This window comes from Arachis stenosperma, chromosome 3, assembly GCF_014773155.1.
Source record: "Arachis stenosperma cultivar V10309 chromosome 3, arast.V10309.gnm1.PFL2, whole genome shotgun sequence".
NCBI lineage: Eukaryota > Viridiplantae > Streptophyta > Magnoliopsida > Fabales > Fabaceae > Arachis > Arachis stenosperma.
This window is the reverse complement of record NC_080379.1, coordinates 152214537-152228308: the sequence shown is the minus strand read 5'-3', so window position 1 is coordinate 152228308 and position 13772 is coordinate 152214537. Positions and strand designations below refer to the sequence as shown.

The window sequence follows — 13772 nt, the reverse complement described above, 5'->3', positions numbered from 1 at the left end:
AATTTGATAGATTAATAAGATACAACTAATTAAAATAAGAATTTTGACGCTAATTTTAAAGAATTTGGTCTAAGATTTGGCCAAATTAAGCGAATTGGGCCCGTATTGGGCCCAAGGTCCAGCCCAATATACTTAAGACATGAGTTTCAGCTCACTTCTCCTCCATGCACACAATTAAACACACTGGAACATATTTGGAGGAGAAAGGAGATTCTCAAAACCTAGTTCGATTTTCAAACCATGATAACTTTTGATCCAAAGCTCTAATCGTCGCACCGTTTACGACTACCCGTCCGTGGTGACGAGCTCTACAAAGCCCGATAAGGAATTCAGTAAGAAATCCACATTTCCAGCTCCAAATCTCTCTTCCCCAATTCGAAATTTAATGTTATTGGTGTTGAGATTTTGAGTTCTTTGATGTTATAAGAACCAATTAGTTTGAGAAAAATGCTTAACCTTGCTTCATAGGTGCTTGGGTAAAGTGAGAATCCTTGAACCCTAGTGGAATTCTTAATTTATTGTGTTTTGAAGTTCGGTGTGCAAAATGGAAATTCTGACATACTTAAATAGATTTTGGTTTTTCTGCATTATCCGCGTTTGCGTACCCTTGTATACACGGCTGTGCGATACTATTTGGAGTACATGCATACGCAAGTAGGCTCCGCGTACGCATCATGGGCCCAAGAAGGCAATCGCGTATGCAGGGATACGGCTGTGTACGCGAACGTTCGCCACTGTCCACTGTACTCGTGTATGCGGACAGGGGATGCGTACGTGAGCTAAGGAAAAATGCATTCCCGCGTACGCGTGATATGGTCCGCATGAGCGGGGCCTTGTTTTTCAGTAAAAAGGAGATTTTAGTATTTTAAACATGATTTTAAACCTTTAAACCTCCATTTTTACTCTTTTTGCCCCTAAACCTTAGTTGTATGCTTAGTGATGAGGTGAAGTTAGGAAGGGATGGTAGCTTGGAAGAGAAGAAAGCTTAAAAATATGATGAATCATAGTTGAGGAATGTGAAAGTGTTGTGCAATTGATGAATATTTGGTCATAATGATATTGTGTGAATAAATACGAATGATTGTAAATGAATATGATGATTGAGATTTCATTCATGATGAAAATGTATGAGTTCTCTCTGTTGTAAGGTGTGTCAGGCACTATATTCCGAGAGTATGGCAGGCGTTATTGATGATCAGGTTTTTGACGGTCTAAAATTTCACAAATGAAATCTCGTTGCAAGTATAGTTTCTAAACCAACAATAATCCTTTCATACAAAAATTTGGTTGTCACTAGTACAAACCACTATTTAGATAACCGAAGTATTCAAACCTCGGGTCGTTCTCCCTAGGAATTACAATAAAGTGCCTTGTTATTGGTTATGGAGCTATGTTTGGGGTTTTTGAGATATTAGACATGAAAGGTAAATGGCAATAAAAGCAAACTAACAACTAGAAAGGTCTTGGCAAGGTTGTGAGAATTAGAAGTCCTATCCTAGTTATCCTCCTCAATTGTGACCACAATTCTCCATTGCTACCACTTAGTTAACCTCTAACCATGGAGGAAAGTCAAGTAGATAAATTAACTTGATTCCACAAGTCCTAACCAACTCCCAAGGAAAAGACTAGCTTTAGTAGCATCCAATTAATTAGCAACTTCTAATTATCAATCAACAAGGGAATTAGATAACTCAAGCGTCACTAATTACTCTACCAAAGCCAAGAGGAATAAAATCTATACTAAAGTCCAACCAAGCATTTCATCAAACACTTGGAAGGCATAAAAGGAAAGCATAGTAAATTGATAACAAGAGTAGAATCTAACAACAATTGAATGTAAGAAATCAACAACAACAATCAAAAGGAACACAATTATTATGAATTACCTCAAATAGAATTGGAAGAAAGTAGAAGAGACAAGAGTATATCTACAACAAAATATAGAAGCAACATAAAGGAGATTACAACAAAAGAATAGAAGAAGAATGAATATAACAACAAGGAATTGAAAGGTAGAAGTAGATGAGAGCAAAGATTAAAACCTAGATCTAAGAACTAAACCTAATCCTAATCCTAATCCTAGAGAGAAGTGAGAGCTTCTCTCTCTAAAACTAACTCTAAACTAATCCTAATGAGTGTGAATTATGGAATCCCCCCTTTGCTCTTCAATCCTTGGCTTTAAATAGCATTTTTGGCGCCAAAGTTGGTTGGGATTGGGCCCCACAACCCTTCTGAATTTGCTGGCCACGTTTTCATTAAAAAATCATATACCACCACCGATGCGTACGCGCACAACACGCGTACACGTCCATGGGGTAATTCGCAAGGTGTGCGTGAGTGCCTGGTGCGCGCGCGCGTCCATGGACGAGTTCAATTCTTTGGCTTTTCATGATCTTCTCCACTTTGTATGCTTTCCTTTCACTCCTTTGATCCTTTCCTAGCCCTTTACATCCTGGAATCACTTAACAAACAAGTCAAGGCATCTAGTGGAATCAAAGGTGAATTAAATTTAGCTAATTAAGGACCTAGAAAGCATGTTTTCACACTTAAGCACAAATTGGGAGACAATCATGAAACCATGCTATTTCATTGAATAAATGTGGATAAAAGGTCATAAAATCCCTTAAATAAAGTATAAGATAAACCCTACAAATGGGGTTTATCAGTTATATCCCAAGAGTGTGGGAGCACCTTACCCTGGGAAGTGTGTCGGGCACTATATCCCATGAGTGTGACGGACACTATACCCCGAGAGGGTGGCAGGCGCTATATCCCAAGATCGTGGGAACACTTTGTCCCAGGAAATGCGACTGGCACTATATCCCATGAGTGTGACGGCACTGTATCCCGAGAGTGTGACGGGCACTATATCCCAAGAGTGTGGAGGCATGTCAGAAAGATGATATCCGGGTTAGCTATCGGATGTGTTGGGTTCCGGCGATATAACCGACACATGAGCTAACGGCCAGTAGGATAGACATACATCATATGCATATGTGTGCTTTGTTTGCTACCTACCGTATCTGTATTCTACTTATGTTTGCTTTGTTTGCCTGTGTGGATCTACGGGTGTTTTAGAGGATGGTGGAGGAAGGGGGAATAGTTGAGGGTTTTAGTTAGAACTTGGTTAAGTTTAAGAACCTTAGAGAACCACCCTGATTTTATGATTTTCTGTTGTAGTTTTTTAAGATTTATAATTTGAGTGTCGGCATTCTAGAATTGTCTCTGGCTTTCTTAGGACCTTATATCTTATGTATGCGACACCTTTACTATACTGAGAACCCTAGGTTCTCATTCCATACGTATATTTGTGATTTTCAGATGCAGGTCAAGGAGCCCCTTGCTAGGTGTCTGGAGTTCTCTGCAGTGAAGTGGATCTTTTGGGAGATATTATATTTTATTTGGTTTAGATATATGCTCCTGTATAAAACCCTCCTTATGTATATATATATTTTACTTTTACACCTCTTAGAAGTTTATGGAGAGTTAGAGTTACTTTTATGTATATATATATATATATTAGAGGTCGTAATACTAGAAGAAGCCACTTATTGGTGGCTTATATCCTAGAAGAAGGCCATAAGGAGGCTAACCAGCGGTTACTTAAGGTTGTGTTGGTAGTGGATTATCACGTGGGCGAGTATTAGGCCCACTATTTCCTTCTTGTACACTGGTAACTACCACACTTTCACTTATTACCACACTTTCCGAACGTGAAGTAACGTTTGAAGGTTGGGCACCTACTGGTGCACTATCATTTGTGGATGAACCACCATTAGCATTCGAAACTTCATCCGCCATTTGTATAATCTTTCCACTTCTTAATCACATACACTATGACTAATCATTTGACACACTTAATTTTAAAACTATTCCACTGGGTGTGTCAATTTGTTTTGTCAATTTTTAGTAAATCGAAAAATTGTTCGATATCTAATGGTTTGAATGCGAAACCTACTCCTCTTTCTGAGTACCAGTTTTTTCAAAGTACATCAAAGACCTTTCGATCAGACAAAAATTTTCTGAAAGCAGTAAATAAAGACTTTGAAAATAAATTAACCGAACTTGAAATGATTTGCATTAAATTTAAATAAAGCAGTAAAATGCTTTCGATTGTATCAAAGGACTTTTGAAATGGAAAAATAAAAGTGCTGAAGTGTAAATTCGACAAGAATATTAAATGTTGCTTGAAAAATTAATTTGCTTGAAAAATAAAGTTTGCAAAAAATGTAAATGAAAAGTAAAAACAAGTGGAAGAAATCCTACAGAAAATTGACTTGAAGCAGACTCAGAAATTTGCTGGGATGTGAGCATGCGTAAGTAATTTCTGAAGCAAAGTTTCAACCCTTGTACCTTCGAGCATTCTTCTATTTATAAAAATCCTTGACCAATCAGATTAAAGTATAACTCTCACGTTTGCTAATTCATAGGTAACTGTTTCCGCTTCTTTCGTTGGACAGAGATAACGTTAAAAAAAAACCTCAAATCTTGAAACCTTCGATTCAACATGTTGATCAGGTTGTTGACTGGCAATTCTTGCTCGATTTTCTTTGCCAAAAAACTCTTCTCCTTCGATATTGACTTATCTTCGAAAAACACACGCCTATTGACTCTCAAATGCTACTTCTTTTAAAATAAATTATTTTCGACTAACAGTACTTTGATATTATAAGTTCATTTTATGTATAAAATCAACGGTAAAAATGTTTGGGGTCCTAAACCAAATCAACGGTAACGGTTTAAATGCATAAAATTGGAAATTAACGGTGACGGTTTAAATGCATAAAATTGGAACAGAATTGGATAATAATTATTTTTCTTTTTATTTTCTTAAAAAAAGAAATATTTGTTAAAATTTCTCTCAGACAATATTAAATTTGTTTTGTTAATGTACCATATTTTTTAAAATTTATTATCCAAATATTACTATTTTAAAATTAGTTATTCAAATGTCACTTTTGTTAAGATGACCATTAATTTGTTATTTTATTTTTAATTATAATTGTTTATAATAATATTAAAAATGTGGCACTTAAATAATAATTAATCATTAAAGGAAGATTCCATTCATTTAGAAAAGAATCGAATACAATACTTTATATCTTTTTTGTTAGTCTATTGATTTTTGGATATTCATGAAGAAGTGGGAAAATTCAGACATCAAATATTGATTAAAAAAATAAAAATAATAAAAAATTAACTTTTAATTAATATTATGTAATATTTTTTATTATGAAAATATTTTTTAATTTTAATTTTTTTAGAATTATAAAATTTAAAATTTAAAATTTAAAATATAAAATTTAATATTTAAAAAGTAAAATTTAGAATTTAAAATAGTTATCTATCAGATAGTGATAATATGCAGCAACAAACGTAACTATAGGTGGTTGGAGACAAAAAATGAAGATGCGGTATTAAGGAGAAAAAAGAGGTGAGAACGGAGATGATAAATATAAAAATATGGAAACAATTTTTTAAATAAAATTAATTTATATTGATCGAAAAATAATTAACTCATAGTTCGGCTCATAATTTAAACTAAAAAAGCAACAAAAAACCACAATAATTACCGGTACTGGACTAACCCCAGCAAGCATGACATAAGCTCTTGAACACATTCAACTTATGATGCGGACATAAATAGCGTTTGTCGCACATAATTAGGGCAGGAAGTGAATCAAAGTGAATCGAATTAGACCAAGTTTAACTTCAACTTATGAAACTTAAGTTTAGTTCACGACTCAATTTATTAACAATTGAATTTATTTTATAAGTTTAAGTTCGACTCAACAAAAATTTATGAGTTGGCTCAAATATTAAAAACATAATCTATAATTTTATATCAATAAATTATAATTTATATATATATATATATATATATATATATATATATTAAAAAATATTAAAAAGATAAATTTTATATATTATCTATCTATCAATTATAAATTTTTTATTTATATCTTACATTAAAATTATATATAAAAAATAACTATAAAATTTTAAATAATTAAAAACATTGATATATATGTAAAATTATATGTTACTATTATATATATATATTAAATTATGCATATTCTATATGTATTTAATTTATATTTTTAATATTATATATATAATCGAACCAGTTCACGAACTAATGAGTTGAGTTTATCTAAATTCAAACTCGACTTATTTAATTTATAAACTCAATTCTAAACTTAAATTTAGTTTACCAGGTCACGAGTTCAATTTATTAAACTATTAATGAATCGAAGTCGAACTAATTTATGAGCTGACTTGACTCACTTCCACCTTTACTCGTCCTAGTCAGTAATACAACATCTTAAATAGCACTCTTTCAACTTGTCATGATTTTGTAAATATCTTTTATGACATTGTTCATGGCAATCTGTCAATGTTTGTCCAAGGCTCTTAGATTCTACAATATGATTTTGAATAATGCTAGTTTTTTTATTATGTTAAAATAATTTAGTTAAATTTAATTAATAAATTTTTTATATATAGTACAATGTTTTTAATATTTAATTTTGTTTTTAATATTTTTAATTTATGTCAAAATTATTTTTAGATATTAAATTTATTTAAAATATTAGAGATAAAATAAAAAATATTTAGTGATAATTTTTATTACATAAATAAAAAATATTAAAGATAAAATTAAAAAAATTAAAAATATTAAAAATAAAATGAAATATTATGAATATTTTTTAAAAACAAATTAAATAGTATATTTTACCCTATTCTTTAATATTATTTGCTCAACCACCACACCAAAATGATTATATTCATTGCTCGCTTAGGGGAAAAAAGCGTTGTTTTAGGAGTTGTTTATTATTTCGGTTAAATTTGAGTAGCTAATTGGTTGTTAGCTAATACTAAATATGGGTTGACGATTAAAGAAGTGAAAAGTTACCTGACTTGGAAAATCTTTTTTATCGGATGTCTCCGAAGGGACGACTTGGACAATCTTGAAAACACTATGAATGCATGGTATGCCCTGTATAACGGTATTGGGGTAAGAAAACAGTCTAGCTATACATTCAAGATTTTTTAATAATTAAATACAATTAAGTTAATATAAACTCAATAAAAATCACTTTTATTATATCAGCGCATACATATACGCGCTTTAATATTGTAAGCATATTTTTGTTCGTCTTTGTATTTTTTTTTTGCATTTTTTTTCTTTGTATATTTTCTTTCAATTATCGTTATTTTATTGCTGTTATTATTATTGTATTTTTTCTTTTTCTCCTTTTAATTAAAGTTCATTTAGATCCAAAAATAAATTTGTTGTGTTTTTATTGATAATTGAGTCTTTTTGACTATTTGTTTAAAATTGAACTAATTTTGGTTTATTTATAAATTAATTACGTTTCATTTGATACTTCTGATAAATATTGACCAAATTTTTTATTCTTTAAGTAATTTCGGTTCATTTGGATCCACAAATAAATTGTATGTGTTTTGTTGATAATTGAGTCTTTTTGACAGCTTATTTAAAACTGAACTAATTTCGGTTCATTTGTATATTAATTGAGGTTCACCTGATGCTGCTGATAAGTATTGACCAAATTTTTTATTCCTTAAGTAATTTCGGTTCATTTCTTAGTTTAATTGAGGTTCATTTGGATCAAAAATAAATTGGATGTGTTTTTGTTAATGATTGAGTCTTTTTGACTGCTTGTTCAAAACTGAACTAATTTCGATTCATTTGAGAATTAATTGAGGTTCACTTGATACTGATGTTAAGTATTGACCAAGTTTTTATTCCTTAAGTAATTTCGATTCATTTCTTAGTTTATTTGAGGTTTATTTGGATCCAAAAATGAATTCAATGTGTTTTTGTTGATGACTGAGTCTTTTTGACTATTTGTTTAAAATTGAACTAATTGAATGGAATGAAGTGAAATCTAATGCAATTGAATAAAGTGATAATGAATAATTTCATTCTTCTTTACTAACAAATTTGGTCAATACTTATAAGTAGCATCAAGTGAATCTTAATTAGTACGCAAATGTACCGAAATTAGTTCAGATTTAAACAAACAGTAAAAAAGACTTAATCATTAACAAAAACATATCGAATTCATTTCTGAATACAAATGAAGCACAATTAAACTAAAAAATGAACCGAAATTATTTAAGGAATAAAAAAATTGGTCAATACTTATCAGTCGCATCAAGTGTACTTCAATTAACACACAAATAAACCGAAATAAACTAAGAAATAAACCAAAATTATTTAACGATGGTATCAGAGAAAATTAAAATCAATAAAGATGTTAACAAAATATTAGATTTATTAATGATAACGATAACGAAAGAGAAAGATAAAAAAAAAGAAGAAGATGCAACATCGAAGAAGAAGGAAGAGGAGGAGGAGGAGGATGAGACAGGAAGAAGAACTTGCGTACGAGAATTTAGAAGAAGAAAAATGAGAGAGAGAAAGAGAAGGAAAAAAGAAATAGAAAAAAAAAGATGCGTGATTTAAAAAGTAATTATAATAATTTAGTTAGACTTAATTAAGTATTTTGCTTAAATATAGAACTTTATTCATAAAATTATTGAATATAGTTATTTATAAACATGATATGAGAGACAACGTACAATAACATAAGTAGTTTTTATTTTAAACATACACTACAGCACAGGCGGAGGTTAGCGGCGCTTTTTTCTCCTTTTAGCGGCGGTTTTAAACCGCCGCAAAACAGTTTTCCGGCGGCTATGGTGACCGCCCTGGTTATGAGCGCGGGGACTGAGTTCAGCGGCGATTTCCAGCAACCGCTGGTATAACCGCCGCTAAATACATATTTCGCAGCATCTGTTAAAATAACCGCCGCAAAATTAACGTTCTACGATTCTCTACTCTGTTTATCAGCGGTTTAAAAACCGCCGCGAATCAATTCAGTTTCCTCTAATTTGAATGTATTTTGCGGCTATCGTACAACCGCCGCAGTATAGGTCCGGTTTGTCTCCATGTTTATAGGCGGTTGCGAACTGCCGCAATCCACCATACAAGTGCCATATTTTTTTAGTCTTTCTAGCGTTTTAAGAACCGCCGCCAAGTTAAGAAAAAATAAAAAAAATGCATAATTTGGGTTTTTATTTATGAAATCACGTAAAATTTACTTAAATATTATAATAAATTTGGTTCCCTGGATTTCTAATTATTTTAGGAGTGACTGTATTGACGGATAGAATCTAAACATGTGACAAAACCAGAAAAATATCCAAAAACCAAAATGTATTTATCAAAATATCAACAAAATAAATCTCTTGCTAAGAGTTGCGTAGTCTACTTCAAAAAAAGTATGCATCCATCCAAAACAATTTCAATCCTAAACTACTATTTTCTACTGAATCAAAACCACTTAACACATCCCTGCAGCAATCTCTGGTGGCAGCTCCTTACCCTGCCGTTGAAAAAGATAAATCAAAGCACTCTCCATTACCTTTATCCTTTTCTTGTCTGCTGCTGCTTCATCTTCCATCGCCTTCCTTTTCAACTTCTCAGCTTCCAGTTCTGTCTGTAGTTCATTCAGCTTCCTTTGCGTCTCCTCTTCTAGGACTCGGTTTACTGATGGCCGCAAATTTGTACCAAAGAGTTGACAAGGAGTCAGTCCAAGACCCACTCCATGCACTCTACCCGGTTTCTCTCTTCCAAAAACCTGAGCAAGGGAATCATTTTAAGACAAGACTCTAGAAGACTCATCTTCTTGCTCAATCTCCAGAAGTCTTTCCTACAGACATAAAACAACAATATAGATCCGATTCAAGTACATTCAACTTAATTAAAACTTAAACTGAGACAATATATTTGAGGCACACGATAAGCATAAGCATGCATAGGGATATACATCTGAAGTGAGAGCAGGGAATATTTTTGAATGGATTGGATTCCAGTTCTGTTACAAAATCAATTTGAGGAACCACAAGACACCCAAGTACGCTATAGATTTCACTATTCAGATCTCCTTGGATTCCAAGACTTATACTGTTCTTCCTCTATTACTAAACTTAGATTCCAACCTTCTACTGTTCTCTCTCTATTACTAAACTTATGCATATTACACGCTCTCAGAATATCGCTCATTTAAATAAATGTATTAATACATAAATAAATAAAATGGGCAGAGAAATAATTCAATACTAGTTACAGCATGTAATTTTGATAAATTCTCCCAATCATGTGTTACATATATATTTTGAAACAAAGAATTAGAGCTGTTACATATATAAATTCTCCTAAACCAAGTTTACTTCATGGTATAAGCGTTGGACCCAAAAACTTATTTGTAAACATTGAATGAAAAGAAACCCACAACCTATTTTCAGCTCAGCACACAAGGAATAGGCAACTAAGAAGCAACAATGAACTATGGATGCATTATATATCATAAATGTAATGACTAATCATACTAAGTTGTACTTACACCAATTTCTCTCGCCTCATCATTAATATAAGAGCCATCCCTTCTTTTGTGAACCTTGATCCACAACTCTCCTCTACTGACTATCCTTCCTTCTTATTCTTACTGAAATAAGAAAGTTTAATCCATCACCGAAAACCACGCAATCAGGGAGAATAAAAAATTAAATGGGGATTATGCAGAGCAGTACAATACTGAAGAGTGAATAAAAAAGTACACTACCTCTTCTTCCCTCCGCCGAGCCAGGCTTTTTGAACAGCCAGTGTGTGTATACAGCTGTTTTGATCGATTTAATGCATTTTTCCTGCACTTTTCCTATTGGTCCATAAGAGATAAACGGTCGTTAGAAGCTATTTTAAAAAAGACACAATGCAAAGGGGATTGTACTATATTATACCAATATAAATACTATTTTTACTTTCGTCTCAGGTTTGGCGCGATAATCAAGGTACCATCGCCAGTGATCTCAATCAATTCCTGGCGGACGGTTCTCGATATTTTCTTCAGTCGACAGTGTTGGCTCGTAGTAATCATCATACAACCTTAGCCTTGTATCTTTCCAGGACTTCCCCATACTTTTCAAAATATTTTTTTTATAACTCCGTCACTATCTTCATCAAACTCAAAGATTTGCTGCATAAGTAACCCGATTCGTTAAAATTATTTGCTGTAATACTCGCTGGTCAAGTAGCAGGTAAAAGGTAGCCATCCATTACAAAAACATCTTTTAGCAATAAAGAATAAATCGAAGAAGCTGCACCAACCGACCAGAACCCAAAAAAATGGAGTAAAAGATGTCTATTGACTCAAATATAATATTGATTAAAAAAAACGCACAAAGGGATTAAAAATTGTATATTGCTACTAACAGAAATCCAAAGGCCAACAAATTAAAAAGAAAAAATGTAAACTCATATATTAAGAGTACACAGAAGTTTGTGAATAAAATCGGTGTATTCATGAGCACTTTATATACAAACACTTTGTGTTGTATTTAAGTTACTTTTAATTTAAGAATAAATTACTATTCCTAAAATAATCAATTCTAATCATGAATAAGCAGATGTAACTTAGATCGGATATAAACTCTTACCTTGACACATTCGAAATAAACTTTTTCCTTAGTGGTAACGTGACGCCAACTTTCCTCGCAGATAGGGAATTTACCGTAGTCAGATCCAAGCATGCCAAGAACGCCACTCAACAGGCCAGCTTCGTCTCCAACTGGCTGCTTTTCATTGTTGAACCTAAGTACGATCCTTCTACCATTGGACCGTTCCATAGCCTCCCTCACACTGATGTTAGCCGCCTTGATTGTGCCATCGGAATCTACAAGCCAATTATAAACCTTTATATATGTCTCCGTTGTAGACCGTTTGCACGAAGAAATCTAAAGTAACACATACTAAAGAGTAAATTGAAGACGGTAAATCTAATAGAAAGTTACCGATGGTCTTAACCGTCCAATACTCTGTGGTCTTCCGTCCTTTGCGACTCTGAGCTCTAGAAGCAACAGAGCGGTCGTCAACTTCTTGGTCAATAGAATCCACTTCATGAGCATTGGTATCCACTTGGTCGGATCCCAGCTCCGAGTTTTGACTGCTATAAGTGCGCGTCTGTGGAGCAGGCCTTGGTTCACTGCGTGGTGGACGGAACGGGCGTACAGTTGTATGGACACCACCATAGCTTGCTTGGGGAATTTCAGATTCATCTTGGTGCAGAGCCGAAGTCGGAGACGGAGCCGAAGCCGGTGCCTTTTGAGACTGCTGGCATGCTGGTCCTGATTTAGCCTTTTTGGTAAACCGGCCTTTCCTAGCCATCTTAAATTCATAGTGACATGATGCAGGCAAAAAATCATGACATTAACTCCAGCAACATATAATGCGGGTAAATTTTGTTTATGTATACTAGAAGCCAAAATATTAACTTGTAAGCAATGCCAGGAGTTACTCAGCACAAGACATGGTTATAAGCTAGAATACTCTACCTGTTCTTTATAAATCAGATTCATCATTACAAAAGCAAACCATGAATCTTTAAGGCCAACAAAAGTTATAACACCAAATGAACAAGAATAACCAAATCAAGTAACGTGTTCACAAGGGGGAGGTTACAAATCATAACACGCCTACTGTGCTAACTAAATAACTATGAGGTTACCATGATATGAATATAGCAACTGCACATGGAAGGATCACAGCCGTTAGTGCCTAGTGAGTGCTCTTTCTCTTTATGTAATAATGAAGAACCTTGTTTCAGCATTTTTCATTATGAAGTCATGATAATTTCATTACTATAGGTGATTAAGTTTGGTTAGTTTAATAATTAGTTCTTTAATTTATCTAAAAAAATGTTAGAATTTGATTATCATTTTCTGTATACAATAGTCGGTTAATAACAAAATCCCGAACCGTATCTGTGTGTTCTTAAGCCCCCCAAATCCCTACCCTTCATTCTTTCTTTCCAATTACATCGAACCACCAAGCATATACTAAGAGAATATGACAGACTAACGAAAAGCCATCTCAATATCAACACACAGATGGAAAAATGCAAAAGAAAAACTCATAAACACTAGCACTACTCATGAAAGCATCAGTAAACTAAAGGGGGTTCAGATTTAAAATACACTTATGAGAACCGAATTCATCAATGTCGATCAGAAAACCTACTGCATGCACATTAGAACATGGCAAATGTTATTGGAAGAAATAGAGGTTGTTACCAGAACAGAGAGGGCGGGCCTAACAACAAGACCAAAACCATGACTACCAATATGATAATGAGAGCGACGTGACCGGCAGGTTCTGAAAGCTGAAGATCAAGGATAGACGAGCAGTTCCCCCCGGCGACAACGAAGAGAGGCCAGATTAGTGTGCTAGGGCTGTGTGTGTTATATAATGTTTAAGGAGTGGGGAGAAGAGGTGGGTCGCAGCAGCTGGAGATTTTGAAATTAGGTTGAATCAGATCCATATTTTGTTTCTCTGAGTAACTATTGACGAAATAAAAAGATATTGAGACGCGGGAATGATTATATTGGGAGGAAACTGAAATATTAAAAATTGACTAAAAACTAAGTTTATTACTAATTCCTTAGCTTTGAAAAAAACAACAACAATAATAATAATAATAATAATAATAATAATGATAATAATAATAATAATAAGTGGCAGATCCAGAAATCTTATAAAGAGGGGATCGAAAACATAACATTAAAATTATCATATTAAAATGTAAAGGTAAAAAAAAATATTGGTTTTTTTAATATTATTTTAACCTAAAATAAATTTTAAGAAAATCATTTATATCAAAGTTTTTTCCATAAAATTCTAATTT

General features: G+C 33.0%; 1 protein-coding gene across 3 annotated transcripts; it reads right to left on the bottom strand.

The window, feature by feature from the left end:
- Positions 1-9226: 9226 nt before the first annotated feature.
- LOC130969793 (uncharacterized) lies at positions 9227-13423 on the bottom strand. Of its 3 annotated transcripts, none has more exons than XR_009081922.1 (7): positions 13162-13423; positions 11884-12256; positions 11530-11765; positions 10834-11069; positions 10659-10751; positions 10440-10541; positions 9228-9746 (listed from the first exon to the last, which is right to left on the bottom strand). XR_009081922.1 is itself a non-coding variant. In XM_057895682.1 (6 exons), the coding sequence occupies exons 2-4, from the start codon at positions 12254-12256 to the stop codon at positions 11016-11018; spliced, it is 663 nt and encodes a 220-aa protein (XP_057751665.1). In that variant the 5' UTR covers positions 13162-13423; the 3' UTR covers positions 9227-9746; positions 10440-10541; positions 10659-11015. The 3 variants fall into 3 exon arrangements, 1 of the variants encoding a protein (XP_057751665.1); XR_009081921.1 differs by having other exon boundaries at positions 9230-9746; positions 10855-11069; XM_057895682.1 differs by having other exon boundaries at positions 9227-9746; positions 10659-11069.
- Between the last annotated feature and the right edge of the window lie 349 nt (positions 13424-13772).